This window comes from Megachile rotundata, chromosome 2 (assembly GCF_050947335.1).
Source record: "Megachile rotundata isolate GNS110a chromosome 2, iyMegRotu1, whole genome shotgun sequence".
Lineage (NCBI taxonomy): Eukaryota > Metazoa > Arthropoda > Insecta > Hymenoptera > Megachilidae > Megachile > Megachile rotundata.
Genome location: NC_134984.1, coordinates 18,632,737 through 18,651,215, shown reverse-complemented (window position 1 = coordinate 18,651,215; position 18,479 = coordinate 18,632,737). Strand labels below are relative to the sequence as shown.

Genomic DNA, 18,479 nt, shown 5'->3' with positions numbered 1-18,479 from the left:
CAAAAATGGGGCATGAAGCTTCGGTTTTGAATTATTGAGGAAAAAGGCGGACCAATCAGAACGTTTGGACTACGTAGTAATACAACGCGTATTAATCCAACGCGTATTAATCCAATGCGTATTAATCCAACGCGTAGTAATCCAACGGATATTAATCCAACGCGTGGTAACTGAACGTATGGATATTCAATGCGTAGTAACTCAGCGTATGGATATCCAGCGCGTACTAACACAGCATATGGATATCCAGCGCGTACTAACACAGCATATGGATATCCAACGCGTAGTAACTCAGCGTATAGATATCCAACGTGTAGTAACTCAGAGTATGAATATCCAACGCGTAGTAATCCAGCGCATGGTAATCTGACGCGTGGCATTCCAGTGCGTAGTAATGCAACGCGTGGTAATTCTACGCGTAGGAATCTAACGCGTTATAATCTAACACGTAGTTAACCAACGCGTAGTAATGCAACGCGTGGTAATTCCACGCGTAGAAATCTAACGCGTAGTAATCCAGCGCGTGGTAATCTAACGCGTGGTATTCCAGTGCGTGATAATGCAACGCGTGGTTATTCTATGCGTAGGAATCTAACGCGTTATAATCTAACACGTAGTTAACCAACGCGTAGTAATGCAACGCGTGGTAATTCCACGCGTAGAAATCTAACGCGTAGTAATCCAGCGCGTGGTAATCTAACGCGTGGTATTCCAGTGCGTGATAATGCAACGCGTGGTTATTCTATGCGTCGGAATATAACGCGTGGTAATTCCACGCGTAGTAATCCATCGCGTGGTAATCTAACGCGTGGTATTCCAGTGCGTAGTAATGCAACGCTTGGTAATTCCACGCGTAGAAATCTAACGCGTAGTAATCCAGCGCGTGGTAATCTAACGCGTGGTATTCCAGTGCGTGGTAATTCTATGCGTTGGAATCTAACGCGTGGTAATTCCACGCGTAGTAATCCATCGCGTGGTAATCTAACGCGTGGTATTCCAACGCGTAGTAATTCCACGCGTGGTAATTCCACGCGTAGAAATCTAACGCGTAGTAATCCAGCGCGTGGTAATCTAACGCGTGGTATTCCAGTGCGTGGTAATTCTATGCGTTGGAATCTAACGCGTGGTAATTCCACGCGTAGTAATCCATCGCGTGGTAATCTAACGCGTGGTATTCCAACGCGTAGTAATTCCACGCGTGGTAATTCCACGCGTAGAAATCTAACGCGTAGTAATCCAGCGCGTGGTAATCTAACGCGTGGTATTCCAGTGCAAGGTAATGCAACGCGTGGTAATTCTACGCGTAGGAATCTAACGCGTGGTAATTCCACGCGTAGTAATCTATCGCGTGGTATTCCAACGCGTAGTAATGCAACGCGTGGTAATTCCACGCGTAGACATCTAACGCGTAGTAGTCCAGCGTGTGATAATCTAACGCGTAGTAATCCAACGCGCAATAATCCAGCGTGTATTAATCGAACACCTATCAATCAGATCACGAGAATTATTACACACTCCATCAACAAAATCTCTCTTCCACCTATAAAGTTACAAAAAACTCTCTTCACTATCGATACCCCTGCAGTAACCAAAAAGAGAAACTGGTGTTTCCAGTTTCGAAGAGTATCATTTATTTCCCTTGTTCCCCGATGAAAGTTTGAAAAGTAACTGAATTCGAAACTGTATATATGACGTAACAAGAACAAATGTCGATGGTGGTTTATCGTGTAAAAAATTTATGCCAGAGCCATTCCAACAATTGGCAGTACTTAGCACGATGAGATGGATTGCAGTGTGAAACTTTTAAAGTCCATAAATACTTGAAATCCTCGAAGAACTGTTTCGCAAGTTCCAGAACTTCGGATAGCATCATTTGCAATCCGTTGGTAATGACTTGTAAAAGTTAACTGATCTAAATCCCTAGCATTACAACGGTTCTCTTTTCGTTGAAAATACGACAGAAATGCGAGTGAATCCTTCTTGTTCAACAAGTACTGCGTATCTGTAATTGAAATCAAATTTTTCACAGATGTTTGCTTCGATGTTGATATATTTATGGCTGTACACGTTAATCCGCTGCGAATATAAATTTAGACTCGAATAATCTGGCTATTGAAATTATTATGAATAACCGATATTACACTAGCGATTCCTAATACCAAATTGTAATATTAAATTCGTGATACTGTTAATTATTCATATTATCCTATATTGGACTAGGTATGGTTATTTCTGCTGTCTACTGTTATCGATATAGGGTAATTTGTGTAATTTTGGGATGTGGAGGTGCATTTTTAATTTTTGACAGATATTGAAAGGTTAGAAATTGGGGATTTAGGGATGGGGGATTTAAGGATGGGGGATTTAGGAATGGGGGATTTAGGGATGGGGGATTTAGGGATGGGGGATTTAGGGATGGGGGATTTAGGGATGGGGGATTTAGGGATTGGGGATTTAGGAATTGGGGATTAAAGGATCGGGGATTTAGGAATCGGGGATTTAGGGATCGGGGACTTAGGCATTGGGGATTTATGAATTGGGACATATGGACGAATGTCCAGCGCGTGGCAATCTAACGCGTGGTATTCCAATGCGTTGTAATGCAACGCGTGGTAATTCTACGCGTAGTAGTCCAACGCGTAGTTAACCAACGCGTGGTAATTCCACGCGTAGAAATCTAACGCGTAGATAACCAACGCGTAGTAATGCAACGCGTGGTAATTCCACGCGTAGAAATCTAACGCGTAGTTAACCAACGCGTAGTAATGCAACGCGTGGTAATTCCACGCATAGAAATCTAACGTGTAGTTAATCAACGCGTAGTAATGCAACGCGTGGTAATTCCACGCGTAGAAATCTAACGCGTAGTAATCCAACGCGTGGTAATCTAACGCGTAGTTAACCAACGCGTGGTAATTCCACGCGTAGAAATCTAACGCGTAGTAATCCAGCGCGTGGTAATCTAACGCGTGGTATTCCAATGTCACATCTAACGTAAAAATTTTCAAATTTTTTAAATTTCATACTTAAAAGGAAAATTTGTTAAATTTCAAACATAACAAGAAAATGTGCAAAATTAAATTTCAACCGTAACAAGAAAATTTGAAAATGTAAGAACGCAAGTATTTGGTCATATAAGAATAGAGAAAATTAATTCCATCCTAATAGAATGTACCTATGAATATCTAAGAAGCCCTTGTCTACAAATAGTTCCCGCAGGAAACTGAAATCTACAATTCAATGTTTGACCTCGTTAGAGCGAATGAAAAATTTGTCGGAATTACGCGATTGCGTTAGATCCGTTAGGGGTCAGAGACGGGCGCGTAGTTGAACGCGTTAATAGCATAGAAATGGCGAGGGCTAAACGTCGCGATCAAGAATAGGGAATAATGATAGTCGTCGTCCGCGCGGCACGGAGCGTACAGTCGCAGCAATTTGCAAATAATGCGAAATTTACCGACCGGCAACTGTGTCATTTGCCCGTGGAATATTTGATCGTCCGATTGAACGATTTCCCCTGGCCAACGGTTAGATAAAATATTCTACAGGGAGAAAGGACAATTACACGTGCGTCGTGCAGTCTTGATTGATGCGCGAACGGGTTCATTGAAAACTTCGATCAACGACTCGTGTACTCATCGATTTTTCGCTTCGTTCTTTTTTTTCCCCTTACTCTTCTGTCTTATTATCTTCAGTTACTTTACTTATATTTTCTCGCATCAAATTGCAGGTGCATTATGTGTGCTTATTTGTGGAAATACTTTGTGGAAAATCAAAATGGGGGTGGCTAATAAATTAGATAGATAAGATATTAAATATGTGCATTCATTCTTCATATTTTTATTTAATTTGAAATTATTAGTTGGTTCAAAATAATTACTGATACAAAGTTAAGAAGTACTTAACCTAAAAGGACTACTTGATCTAACATGAACTATAATTTGACACAAAATGAGGATTGATGCATTCAAAATGGAGGGTCACTTGATTCAAAATGAGGGGTTGCTTCATACAAAATGGAGGATCACTTGATTCAAAATGGAAGATCACTTGATTCAAAATGCACGATGACTTCATTTAAAATGGACGATCAATTGATTCAAAATGGAGGATCACTTGATTGAAAATGGACGATGACTTCATTTAAACTGGAAGATTAATTGATTCAAAATGGAGGATCACTTGATTCAAATTGGAGGGTTGCTTCGTTCAAAATAAATTATTATTTGAACTTCTTCAAAAGTTCGTATTTAATATACATACATGATATATTATAGTAAAAGATTCAAAGTAACTGTTTATTTTATAAAAACCAAACCTTATATTAGAGGTTAGAAATTCTTTTACTCATTGCATATTTTAATCTTCAAAAGAGAATTCTTTATAAGAATTCATTTTATGAACGCATAAAATATATTGTAGAGAAAAATTGAAAATTATTTAGTTTGCAAAAGTTCGTAAGATTTCCGAACATAACCTCAAAACTAGTCCTCGAGCTTGAAATATCATAACCTAAAACTTTGATATTTTAAGAATTCGAAAGTTGGCAAAATTTCCAAAGTTACTTGAGAATTTCGTGAAACAGTAATAACAAGGTATTAAAGAACTGGAAGCGAGTTTTCTTACAATTCTAATTGTATATGTCCTCTTTTGTGTATCATTATTCTTTCGTGTAATAAACTCGACAGTTTTACCGTGACGAGGATAAGTTGGGAAGTTTCGAAGAGGTTTCCTGAGCTAAAGGTGACTCAACGTTGACTTTTTACGGCGATTCGATGGAAAGCCGGGAAGTTCGTTGCAGTTTGTTGAAACATTGTCTTCGGGGTAGGAAAGTATCCGTTTGGACGGAGGAGTTAAACTTGTTGAAGATTTCATGGAAAGTCTACACTGATCCTCGGGTAATGGAAGGGTGAGGTAAAAATGGAAAAGAATGCTAACTCGATGGGAATGGCTATTCTCTTCTTTGACTATGGAATAAGCAATTTTTCGACTATTTCATATTTCGGGTTTATTTAACTCTTACACTATGCAGTATTTAAAAAAATGTTAAGTAACCTTAGGTTCAAATTTCGAAAATTCCTAAACTCCTAATTTCAAGTTTTCCAATTCCCAAAATTTCTCAAATCCTAAAATTTCTAATTCCAAGCTTTCCAATTCCAAATTCCCCAAATTCCAAATTTTTCCAATTCCAAGCTTTCCAATTCCAAATTCCAAATTCCAAATTTCCCAATTCCCAAATTTTCCCAATTCCAAGCTTCCCAATTCCAAATTTCCCAATTCCCAAATTTTCCCAATTCCAAATTTCCCAATTCCCAAATTTTCCCAATTCCAAGCTTCCCAATTCCCAAATTTTCCCAATTCCAAATTTCCCAATTCCCAAATTTTCCCAATTCCAAGCTTCCCAATTCCAAATTTCCCAATTCCCAAATTTTCCCAATTCCAAATTTCCCAATTCCCAAAGTTTCCCAATTCCAAGCTTCCCAATTCCAAATTTCCCAATTCCCAAATTTTCCCAATTCCAAGCTTCCCAATTCCCAAATTTTCCCAATTCCCAAATTTCCCAATTCCCACATTTTCCCAATTCCAAGCTTCCCAATTCCCAAATTTCCCAATTTCCACATTTCCCAATTTCCACATTTCCCAATTCCCATATTGTCCAATCCTCACATTGTCCAATTCCAAATTTCCCAATTTCAAATTTCCCAATTCCCCAAATCCAACTCCTGGCATCTCAAATTTCCAAAATACACTTCCACTTTCCCAAATTTCCCAAACATCAATTTCCCCTTCCCCAAATTCCCAAAATATCAACTTCCATTACCCCAAACTGCAAAAATTCTCTTCCCCAAACTATTCCCTTTCTACATTCTGCAAAATTTCAATTCTCTGCGCCCCAATTTCCCAAATTTCCCAAACCTCAAAGATCTCCAACCGCAATGCAACCCTCTCCACCAACGTTTTTAAAAATAATCCAAAAGAACAGTGTCGTTCGATTTTCAAGATATAAATACGAGATTCGCGTGCAGCGGGATTTCGCGACCGTTGAAGTGTCGGCGGTGCTTAATTCCAGGTGACACGGGCCCACGATATTCAATCGTGGCTTTCGGTGTCCCAGCTTTTTCGCGATCCTTTCGTTCCTTCCTTCGTACTCCTCTTATCTGGCGTACCCAATAAACCAGGTATGTGTGTCGCTCGATAAGTTGTATTGTTCCTGTTGGCTGGCTGGCTGCGTCGAGCTTATCGAGCAGGAAAAAAGCAACTCCGGCGAAATTCGTTGTGGAAACGTATTCCGCGAACAACCCGCGAAATGCTCTTTGCGTGCGGTCGATGCTTAACCCATTCAAGATCCCTGATTCTATTATGAGATCATCTTCGAATGCCGTGATCATCTCTCTCTCTCTTTAATTATACCATCTTCTTCCGACCTGATAGCGCTCCAATTTCTACTTAATTTTTACGACTTCTTTTCTGGGAGGATATATAGCTGGATTTTCTTTTTAATTTACACTATTTTTTCTGTTATAGCTAGATTTGCATTTTAATTTACACTATTTTGTATTATAGGTAGATTTACTTTTTTATTTTCACGTCTTTTTGTGTTGCTGGATTTTTTTATATGGAGCCGCAAGTTTTTTTAATTTTTAACCCTTTGCACTCGAAGACAATTTTACTGTTTGTAAACAGCAAATTTAAAATATTAATTAAAATGTTAAATGACTTCTTTTGAAGTTATTATTTCTCTACTAATAATTTCCACTATTGTCTATTTCACTATGTTTATACATCATATAGGCACTGTTATAGAATTAATTAAATAATGCCTCTTTTTAATTATTGTATTAAATCGAATAGCGCCTCTCGAGCGCAAAGGGTTAAGTATTCTTTGTTGTGATATGCGACTTTTTTAGCAATTTTTTCTTAATTTTTGTGTGTTATTTTACGTCATGATGCATAGATTAAATTTCTTGTTAAATTTCATGTTTTTTTTTGTTTATATATGGCTCCATATTTTTCCCTAATTTTTACATATGCTCATATACATATACTCTATTTGTTGTGATATGCTGCTAAAATTTCTTTTTATCGTTAACACATGATTTCCATTATTCTAAGACTTTTTCTAAAGAACATTTATTGTCATTTACTGTTAGAAACCTTCTAAAAATATTCCAAAACTTGGTCATTGATCACAAATCATATTTAGACTATAAGCGACCATGATTCATGATCAGGTTGTAACATAACCTCAAATCAGACATTGAATGTACAAAATCAATCCAAAGATCAGTTTTGTATATTTCTTATTCAAAGCTACAAACTTAAGATACTTTTTTAAAAATATGTCTTGATTTTTCTTAAAATGTTCGTCCATAAAATAAAATCATCTCTGTACATACAATTTATAGTCACATTGTCAATTAATGTTTTTAATTATTCTTCTTTTAACTTCAAATAATACATGCATCACACATGCAGTCAATTGAAAAAGTTACAAAAATCTGGCACATCAATTTCAATATTAATTACTCAGATAATATCAATTACTTAGCATCGATTGTTTGAAATTACTGAACAAGATAAACTCGCTCGATGTTCTCATCCAGCAAAAATAATTGATGACCCTGTCAATTAAAAGCGAGATATTTTTAGAAAATCTATAATTGAATAGTTGAAACAATTTGGTTATATTTCACGTGGCCGAAGCGTCCTATCGTTCAGCGTTAATTGCGAACAAACGATGCATCGATACTCCTCATAAAAGGCCGAACAAAGAACACTTCCGGTGCACGGTTTACTCCATTTTCGCTTTTCAATTAGCCCGGCGTTGTTTCGTAAACCGCGATCACGATGATTAATCGAGAGAAGCGAAAGTTTCAATGGGCCGTCTCGGAATAAAAGCAACGATAGTCGAGATCTGAGTATTCGAGATTCGTGCGAATATTTCTATAGATCAACGGTGAGATGTTTCGTTGACGAGAGCGAACAGTCTCGTCATTGGCGTAACTAGCTAGGGAATTGGGGGGAATTATCTGAGGTTTGAGAAATATGCTGTTTGTACACTGTGGTTTATTGTGCGATTTGAAGGATGAATACATAGCAATTTGTGTACTTTGAAATGGAATTTAGGGGGTTTCAAGGTTATTGGGTTTTTGGATTTTTATATTTTTAAGGTTATTTTTAAATTTTTATGTTTTCAAGGTTATTTTTAGATTTTTAGATTTTCAAGGTTGTTTTTAGATTTTTAGATTTTCAAGGTTAATTTTAGATTTTTAGATTTTCAAGGTTATTTTTAGATTTCTAGATTTTTAGATTATCAAGGTTATTTTTAGATTTTTCGATTGTTAGATTTTCAAGGTTATTTTTAGATTTTTAATTTTACGAACTTCAGTTTCCAGATTTTCTCAAACTTTCAAATTCCTAGATTCCATAATTCCAAATGTTCCAATTCCAAGTTTCCCAATTCCCAAAATCCCCAAATCCCAAACTTTCAAACCCCAAGCTTCCTAATTACAAATTCTTCGAATCCCAAATTTCCCAACTCCAAGCTTCCTAACTCCAAGCTTCCCAACTCCAAGCTTCCCAACTCCAAATACCCCAATTCCAAATTTTCTAATTCCCAATTCCCCAATTCCCTAATTCCCCGGTCCCCTTGACCCCGGTTCCCTAATTCCCCAATTCCCTAATTCCCCAATTCCCTAATTCCCCAAATCCCTAATTCCCCAATCCCTTAATTCCCCAATCCCTAATTCCCCAATCCCTAATTCCCCAATCCCTAATTCCCCAATCCCTAATTCCCCAATCCCTAACTCCCCAATCCCTAATTCCCCAATCCCTAATTCCCCAATCCCTAATTCCCCAATCCCTAATTCCCCAATCCCTAATTCCCCAATCCTTAATTCCCCAATTTCCCAAATTCCCATCTCCACCCTTCCAAATATCCCCAATTCCCCAAATCCCCTTCTCCACCCTTCCAAAAATCCCTAAATTCCCAAATCCCCTTCTCCACCCTTCTAAAAATCCCTAAATTCCCAAATCCCCCTTTCCCACCCTTCCAAAAATCCCTAAATCCCCAAACCCCCTTCTCCACCCTTCCAAATACCCCTAAATCCCCAAATCCCTTTTCCCACCCTTCCAAATATCCCTAAACTCCCAAACACCCCTCACAATCACCCCCAACTTGAAACACCCCCACCATCCCCATCACCACTGTCACAATATCTCACACATCCCTAAAAATCCCAACATACGCCAACGTCATTAAAAATACTGCGATGCGCGTTCGCTAAAAACATCGCAGCGAATGTCAATCTCCCCAGAACCTTACGTAGCTGCCGTTTCAACGTGGCGTGCAGGCTTATTCGATTAATCGATCGATACTGACGTGACCCGCGTCGAGCGAGAGGATGTCTCGGAAAATATTAATGACGCCGCTCGGTTAGCATAGCAAAAAAAAAAAGGACTGTATTATATTTTCTCGCGATAGATTCTGATCGTTAGGACGCTTTCTATTCGACGATCCACAATGTCGTTCGCAATTAGTGACTCCATTCAAACAGCCAAAGTATCGACTTGTTCTTTTTCTACGTTCTACCTTGCGATTTTATCGCTGTTTGAAATGACGGATACTTGGAACGGTTCTTTCACAATGTGTTTTGTATCGTGGAAGTTTATTATCGCTTGCTTATCTGTCGATTACGACATGATACTATGAAAAGCGATTTATGATAGTGTGACTGGTTGTTGTCGAAGTGTATTTTAAGACTGTTTCCATGAATTTACGTCAGGAAAACTATAGGTCGAGGGTGAATTTTACAGTATTCTGTAAATTCTTTAACAATTTATCTTACGGGGAATTTTATTGTATTAAACGTATCTTACATTTTTTATTGAGATTTGAGGGTGAATTTTATAATACACTATTCTGTAGATTCTTTAATAATTTATCTTATGGGGAGTTTTACTGTATTAAACATACCTTACATTTTTTATTTTTGATAGATATATCCAACGCGTAGTAACTCAGTGTATGGATATCCAACGCGTAGTTAACCAGCGCGTAGTAATGCAACGCGTGGTAATTCGACGCGTAGGGATGAAACGCGTAGTATTCCAGCGCGTGGTAATCTAATGCGTGGTATTCCAGTGCGTGGTAATGCAACGCGTGGTAATCTCAATAATAAAACGTATCTTACATTTTTTATTGAGATTTGAGGGTGAATTTTATTATACACTGTTCTCTAAATTCTTTAATAATTTATCTTATGGGGAATTTTACTGTATTGAACATACCTTACATTTTTTATTTTTGATAGATATATCCAACGCGTAGTAACTCAGTGTATGGATATCCAACGCGTAGTAACTCAGCGTATGAATATCCAACGGGTAGTTAACCAGCGCGTAGTAATGCAACACGTGGCAATTCCAGGCGTAGGGATGTAACGCGTAGTATTCCAGCGCGTGGTAATCTAACGCGTGGTATTCAAGTGCGTGGTAATGCAACGCGTGGTAATTCTACGCGTGGGAATCTAACGCGTGGTAATTCTACGCGTGGTAATCTAACGCGCAGTTAACCAACGCGTAGTAATGCAACGCGTGGTAATTCTACGCGTAGGAATCTAACGCGTGGTAATCTAACGCGTAGTAATGCAACGCGTGGTAATCTAACGCGTGGTATTCCAGTGCGTAGTAATGCAACGCGTGGTAATTCTACGCGTGGTAATTCTACGCGTAGGAATCTAACGCGTGGTAATCTAACGCGTAGTTAACCAACGTGTAGTAATGTAACGCGTGGTAATTCTACGCGTAGGAATCTAACGCGTGGTAATCTAACGCGTAGTAATCCAGTGCGTGGTAATCTAACGCGTGGTATTCTAGTGCGTGGTAATGCAACGCGTAGTAATTCTACGCGTGGGAATCTAACGCGTGGTAATTCTCCGCGTAGAAATCTTACGCGTGGTAATCTAACGCGTAGTTAACCAACGCGTAGTAATGCAACGCGTGGTAATTCTACGCGTAGGAATCTAACGCGTGGTAATCTAACGCGTAGTAATGCAACGTGTGGTAATTCCACGCGTAGGAATCTAACGCGTAGTAATCCAGTGCGTGGTAATCTAACGCGTGGTATTCCAATGCGTGGTAATGCAACGTGGTAATCTCAATAATAAAACGTATCTTACATTTTTTATTGCGATTTGATGGTGAATTTTATTATACACTATTCTCTAAATTCTTTAATAATTTATCTTCCGGGGAATTTTATTGTATTAAACATATCTTACATTTTTTATTAAAATATGACATCTGAGTATGAAGTATCGATACAATAATAATTGATACAATAATAATACTTTTATCGTACTTTCAAGTGATGTTACATATCATATCGACAATATCAAGGAGGATAATATGTGATAGCATGTTTCAATGGAATTGATATACCAATACTCTATATTTTTTACCACTTATGAAGTATTAATTAATATAATAGTAATTTAGTTTTGTTATCACACTTTCAAGTAAATGTCACAGATCAATACACTGTCAGTACCAAGAAGAATATGTGACAGCTTCACCGGTATTGATATTTACACATGTCCGTTTGTAATATCCATTAGTTGCTGAATTAATCCTGATATATATTAGTATCTCGTGATATCTGAAAGCGATAGCTATTTCAATGGTATTGACATTTGAGTTTGTTCGTTTGTAACTATTAACCCATCACTGCACTGCTGCACGAACTACATCATAAATATTTCAACGTTACCGACGTCTATTAATTTATCAAATAAACTACATTTTTCCATTCATCAAATTGCATTTTTCTTGCAATAAATTTATTCAGAAAATGTATCCATCGCTACAAGAACCCGTCACCAATTCCCTGAACAATAAAAATTATCCACATTTTGAAAAATATCTCGAGTATAAACAATAATCATATTGATTCCGTGTTTCATTATCAACAAATTAACTCGATCTCATCACGCGATAAGAGGATAAATCCAATTAACGGCATAAACATCGTCTCCGACGATAATGCGATTGATCGCTCACGTATCGCAGAAAATCGCGATAGGGTTGAAACCTTCGTTTCCGGCGTTAGCTCGGAAATCGATGCGCTCATTTTTCTCGTTCTCCTTATCTGTCTCCTATCTCCTACGATAACGCTTTTCACTCGCGAACACTCGTTTTTCACTCGAGCACGCGGAACAGTTGTTTCGCGACTGTTTTTTCGACCGCTCTAAAGAACTTCCGTTTTAATTTATTCCCGGAAGCTGGCGCATCCGTGAGAGAGGCCACTCCTGGACAGGATACCAAGGAGCTCGACCGCTTTTAAGGATTCAATTCCTCGCCAGGGATGTGCTGCTGCGGTTGCTCGGACGAGTCGTCGTCCAAGGTGGAGCCGACGGTAAGAATTATTTTTTCGACGTTTAATCGCTACGAAAGTCCGGAACTGGCTTAAGGTTCGACTTCCGACTTCGATGGTGTCGTTTCGAGGAGACTGTTGGTATTTTACGCGTCGTTGCGGCTCAACGATTGTTGAGAAGATTTCGAGTTAGTTCGAAGTAGGGGAGATGAGAGAACATTGGGGTTTGGGATAGTGAGGGCGGTAGGGGAATGGTGTGGGTTTAATGTGTTTCGATGTGTGGCGAGGAATCGGGGTTTTGAGAGTTAAGATTTGGGGGTGATGGGTTTTAGGACTTGTGGGATTGGGGATATGTGAGATTTGTGGGATGTGTGGGATTTGGGATATGTGGAATTGGGGGTATGTGGGATTTGTGGGATGTGAGATTTGCGGTTTGTGGGATTTGGGATGCGTGGGATTTGGGACGTGTGGAATTTCCGATATGCGGGATTTGGGATATGTGAGATTTGGGACGTGTGGAATTTGGGACATGTGGAATTTGGCACGTGTGGAATTTGGGACATGTGGAATTTGGAATATGTGGGATTTGGGATATGTGGGATTTGGGATATGTGGGATTTGGGATATGTGGAATTTGGGATATGTGGGATTTGGGATATGTGGAATTTGGGACGTGTGGAATTTGAGACATGTGAGATTTGGGATATGTGGAATTTGGGACGTGTGGAATTTGAGACATATGGGATTTGGGATATGTGGAATTTGGGATATGTGGGATTTGGGATTTGTGGGATTTGGGGTTTGTGGGATTTGGGATATGTGGAATTTGGGACGTGTGGAATTTGAGACATGTGGGATTTGGGATATGTGGAATTTGGGATATGTGGGATTTGGGATTTGTGGGATTTGGGGTTTGTGGGATTTGGGATGTGTGGAATTTGGGATGTGTGGGATTTGGGACGTGTGGGATTTGGGACGTGTGGAATTTGGGATATGTGGGATTTGGGGATTGTGGGATTTGAGATGTGTGGAATTTGGAACATGTGGGATTTGGGATGTGTGGAATTTAGGATATGTGGGATTTGGCATATAGGATTTGTGAGGTTTGTGGAATTTGTGAGAATTTGTAATATTTCTAGGGTTTGTGGGACTTAAAATTTGGGACTTGTGAAATTTGTAATTTATGCCATTTCAAATTCAACATTCATAGAATTTTATATCTGCAAGATTTTGATATTGGTAGCCCTTGTAATTTGTCGAATTTTTGAGACTTCTGAAATTTGAATCATAAAACTTTTGAGATCTGATAGTCTGACAATTTATAACCACATTATTTAATGATACTAAATAAGAGTTTCTATAGTAAACAATTTAATAATGTACAGTTTTTTAATTTGCAAGTTAAGAAATGTACAATCTTGAGAATTTTGTATATTCCAAATTTTGTACACGTAAATTTTTTATTACATAAATATTTCTAAAGATATCAAAATTTTTAAATGTAAATATTTAACAATTTGTAAATTCACCTGCACTATTAACAAATACTGCAATATTAATAATTTTCAATATCATATTCAATACTTCCAACTATTGAAGAACATATTATAATATTTATCTTAAATAATCTATTGAAACCGTTCAGTGCATTTGTACATAAAAACAAACATAACCTATATTTCGTTTAGCCGCCTTCATCACGAATTCAATTTCCGTGTATTTCCAAAAATCCCCTCAAAATATAAACGACACGCTAAAAAGTAAAATAAAGCACCGAATATTTGTAAAAGTATTAAAAATTTTCAATGGCTTTCATAATTACCGATGCAATAGGTCGATGGTTCTTTTCATAGATTCAATCCTCGAATATGTGGGTTATAATTTGACGGCGAATCGATCGAAATAAATTTCAACCCCCCCAAAAAAAAATACTGTCGGGTAAAATTAGTCCGAACGTTTTGGAAAGAATTGAGTTTAAAAATTCGTGAGATTTTCTTGATAAACGTAGCTGTCTAGTTTTCGCGTGAAATTGCAGAGAAGAGAAAGTATATTGCAGCAGACGAACGATTTCGTTCTGTCGCTGTTCCTATTTTATTTTACCGTCAGAATGCAATTTTAAGCGTGCAATAAAATTTGATCGATATTGTCGCGACACTTTGAGCAACGCATTCATTTGGTATGTTGAATTTGAAGGGAGTCGTGATCGACGATTCTGACTTTCCGATTTTTATTAATCGCGATAAAATTCTTTGAAAAGAGATTTCTTCGTGATAAAATTAAACTTTTGTTTCGTGAATTTTTGCTGGGAAATATTAAGATGTTCAATGTTTAGATTTTGTAATTTTGGGTTTTGGGGTTTTTGTATTTTTGTAATTTTAGATTTTTGGATTTGGAAAATTTGAGTGATAAATTTTTGAGTACTGGTGTTCAGGTGTTCAATTTTTAGTTTTTCAAATTAGTCAATTTTTGAATTCCATATTTCTAAATTCTCAATTTTTCCAATTCCAACATTTTATAATTTTTATATTGTCCAATTCCCACTTTGTCCAATTCCTACATTGTCCAATTCCCACATTGTCCAATTTCCACGTTTCCCAATTCCATATTTTCCAATTCCTAAATTTCCAAATTCCATATTTTCCAATTCCAACATTTCCCAATTTCTATATTGTCCAATTCCCACATTGTCCAGTTCCCACTTTGTCCAATTCCCACATTGTCCAATTTCCACGTTTCCCAATTCCATATTTTCCAATTCCTAAATTTCCAAATTCCATATTTTCCAATTCCAACATTTCCCAATTTCTATATTGTCCAATTCCCACATTGTCCAGTTCCCACTTTGTCCAATTCCCACATTGTCCAATTTCCACGTTTCCCAATTCTATATTTTCCAATTCCTAAATTTCCCAATTCCACATTTTCCAATTTCTAAATTTCCCAATTTCCACATTTCCCAATTCTCACGTTGTCCAATTTCTACATTTTCCAATTTCCACATTGTTCAATTTCCACGTTTCCCAATTCCATATTTTCCAATTCCTAAATTACCCGATTCCATATTTTCCAATTTCTAAATTTCCCAATTTCCATATTTCCCAATTCCCACATGGTCCAATTCTCACATTGTCCAATTCTCACATTGTCTAATTCTCACATTGTCCAATTCCCACATTGTCCAATTCCAAATTTTCCAACTCCCAAATATCATATTTATGTTTTCATAATTTCATAACCTCAAATTTTAATATTCTCCAGCTTTAATTCCCAAATTCCCCATATCCATTCACCCAAACCTCAAATTATCAAGCTACCTAATTCCCTAATTCCCTAACTTTTCCACCGTACCAATCCTCAAGTCCTCAAACTCCCTCGAAACAACTCTCCCTCCAAAAAGAATTATTCCCTCCTCACCATAAACTTAAACTCACCCTTCTCACAAATATCTCCTCAATAATTATACAATTTTCTTACAACTCCAATCGCCTTCATCATACAAATATAATTTCGCATTCAATATTTTATTTATCAACGTAATCGCTCTTCTTTCAATAAATAGTATTATACTTCTATCAGTTTCATTTCATATCGCTTTTCGAGAGATATCGCACACAAGTTTTATTATGTTATAAAGTTCGCATGAACACCACCTATCTGTAACCAACTAAAAAACTGAAATTTTTACCATTGTTTGCTCTTTCATAGATAGATTCGGCATATACGCGATGTGTAAAACAATTTCACGTTTTTAAAAAGTGATTTTTTAGAGATGAAACACTCTCCAATATATTTTGTATGCATTTGAAAAAAAAAAGTGTTACTCTCTTCAAAAATTTCATTGCCCCTTCACGGGTTTTCTGCCATTTATTTTTCGTACGATAAACCGCTGGGAGATTATGTACCGTTTTAATTCGAATTTCGTAAAAAAGTTGTTTTAAACGTTTTATTTTAAATACTGCTGCAAATGTGATTTTCTAGAGATTGAAAAATTAGCTCTTTCTCTTTGAATTTGCTAATTGTACGTATTGGATTATGCAGAAATACATTTTAATTTTATTTGTTTTAAAAGATAAATTAAATAGTATATGTATTGATAATTTATAGCTTTGTGACTAAGGTTACTTAGTTACTTTGTAACTAAGATTAGGTTAGGTTTGATGAAACATAATTACTAAAATACATTTATAAAGTTAAGTATATTTTCTGTGTTAAGTACACCTAACCTCACTTTCTAGTTATGAGGCGATAAATAAAATATATATATATATATACTATTCAATTTAAATTTTACAATTCTAAGTTATATTTTATAACCTTAAACTTAACCTAACTTTATAGTAACAAAGCTATAAATTTTTAATTTAACTATTTAATTTAACTTTAATATTCAATGTATCTTATATAACTACAAAGTCATAATTCATAATTTTACAATCCACAATGTTTGCAACAAGTTGCAAACTTAACTAAGAAAAAATTGATGAATTTAAGTATTATATCAATCCTGTATTTTAATTAAAAACCCCCGTATCAATAATTCTTTTTAGATTCCTACGCGTTGAATTACCACGCGTTGCATTACTACGCGTTGGTTAACTACGCGTTAGATTCCTACGCGTTGGTTAACTACGCGTTAGATTCCTACGCGCAGAATTACCACGCGTTAGATTCCTACGCGTAGAATTACTACGCGTTGCATTACTACGCGTTGGTTAACTACGCATTAGATTACCACGCGTTAGATTCCTACGCGTTAGATTACCACGCGTTAGATTCCTACGCGTTGCATTACTACGCGTTGGTTAACTACGCATTAGATTACCACGCGTTAGATTTCTACGCGTTAGATTACCACGCGTTAGATTCCTACGCGTTGCATTACTACGCGTTGGTTAACTACGCATTAGATTACCACGCGTTAGATTCCTACGCGTTAGATTACCACGCGTTAGATTCCTACGCGTTGCATTACTACGCGTTGGTTAACTACGCATTAGATTACCACGCGTTAGATTCCTACGCGTTAGATTACCACGCGTTAGATTCCTACGCGTTGCATTACTACGCGTTGGTTAACTACGCATTAGATTACCACGCGTTAGATTTCTACGCGTTAGATTACCACGCGTTAGATTCCTACGCGTTGCATTACTACGCGTTGGTTAACTACGTATTAGATTACCACGCGTTAGATTCCTACGCGTTAGATTACCACGCGTTAGATTTCTACGCGTTGTATTACTACGCGTTGGTTAACTACACGTTGGTTAACTACGTGTTACATTACCACGCGTTGCATTACTACACGTTAGATTCCTACGCTTAGAATTACTACGCGTTGGTTAACTACGCGTTACATTGCCACGCGTTTTTTTAATTCTAAAACAATTAAAGACCAACCAAAACGGTTATATCAATCCCGTAATTATCAGCATACTTTTCAGGAAGCTCCTAATCGCTCCCCACGAAACAACCGTCGCAAAACGTCATCAATCTTTCCTCCAGAATGCACTGTTTGTCGTTGTAAATCGATTTTATCGCTGTTATCGATCGCAGGCGCAGCCAACTTGAAGAATAAAAATGTTTTAATTCTAAAACAATTAAAGACCAACAAAAACGGTAATATCAATCCCCTAATTATCAGCATCCCCTTCAGGAAGCTCCTAATCGTTCCCCACGAAACAACCGTCGTAAAACGTTATCAATCTTTCCTCCAGAATGCACTGTTTGTCGTTGTGAATCGATTTTATCGCTGTTATCGATCGCAGGCACAGCCAACTTGAAGAGTAAAAATGTTTTAATTCTAAAACAATTAAAAACCAACAAAAACGGTAATATCAATCCCCTAATTATCAGCATCCCCTTCAGGAAGCTCCTAATCGCTCCTTACGAAACAACCGTCGCAAAACGTCATCAATCTTTCCTCTAGAATGTACTGTTTGTCGTTGTGAATCGATTTTATCGCTGTTATCGATCGCAGGCGCAGCCAACTTGAAGAATAAAAATGTTTGCACCGCGTGCTAGACCGATCGTGATGATGTTATCAGCGAAACGAAATTGACGTGCTCCTAATATGGCGGCGGAGAAATTTAATTACGGTCGGACT

General features: G+C 37.3%; 1 protein-coding gene across 1 annotated transcript in view; it reads left to right on the top strand.

The window, feature by feature from the left end:
* Nucleotides 1–18,479, top strand: part of LOC100883049 (choline transporter-like protein 1) — a 65,372-nt gene that overhangs the window by 28,695 nt on the left and 18,198 nt on the right. Inside the window, exon 2 of the mRNA XM_012288239.2 lies at nt 12,282–12,415. Within this exon, the coding sequence (XP_012143629.2) occupies nt 12,365–12,415 (51 nt within the window). The 5' untranslated portion in view covers nt 12,282–12,364. The remainder of the gene's footprint in view (nt 1–12,281; nt 12,416–18,479) is intronic.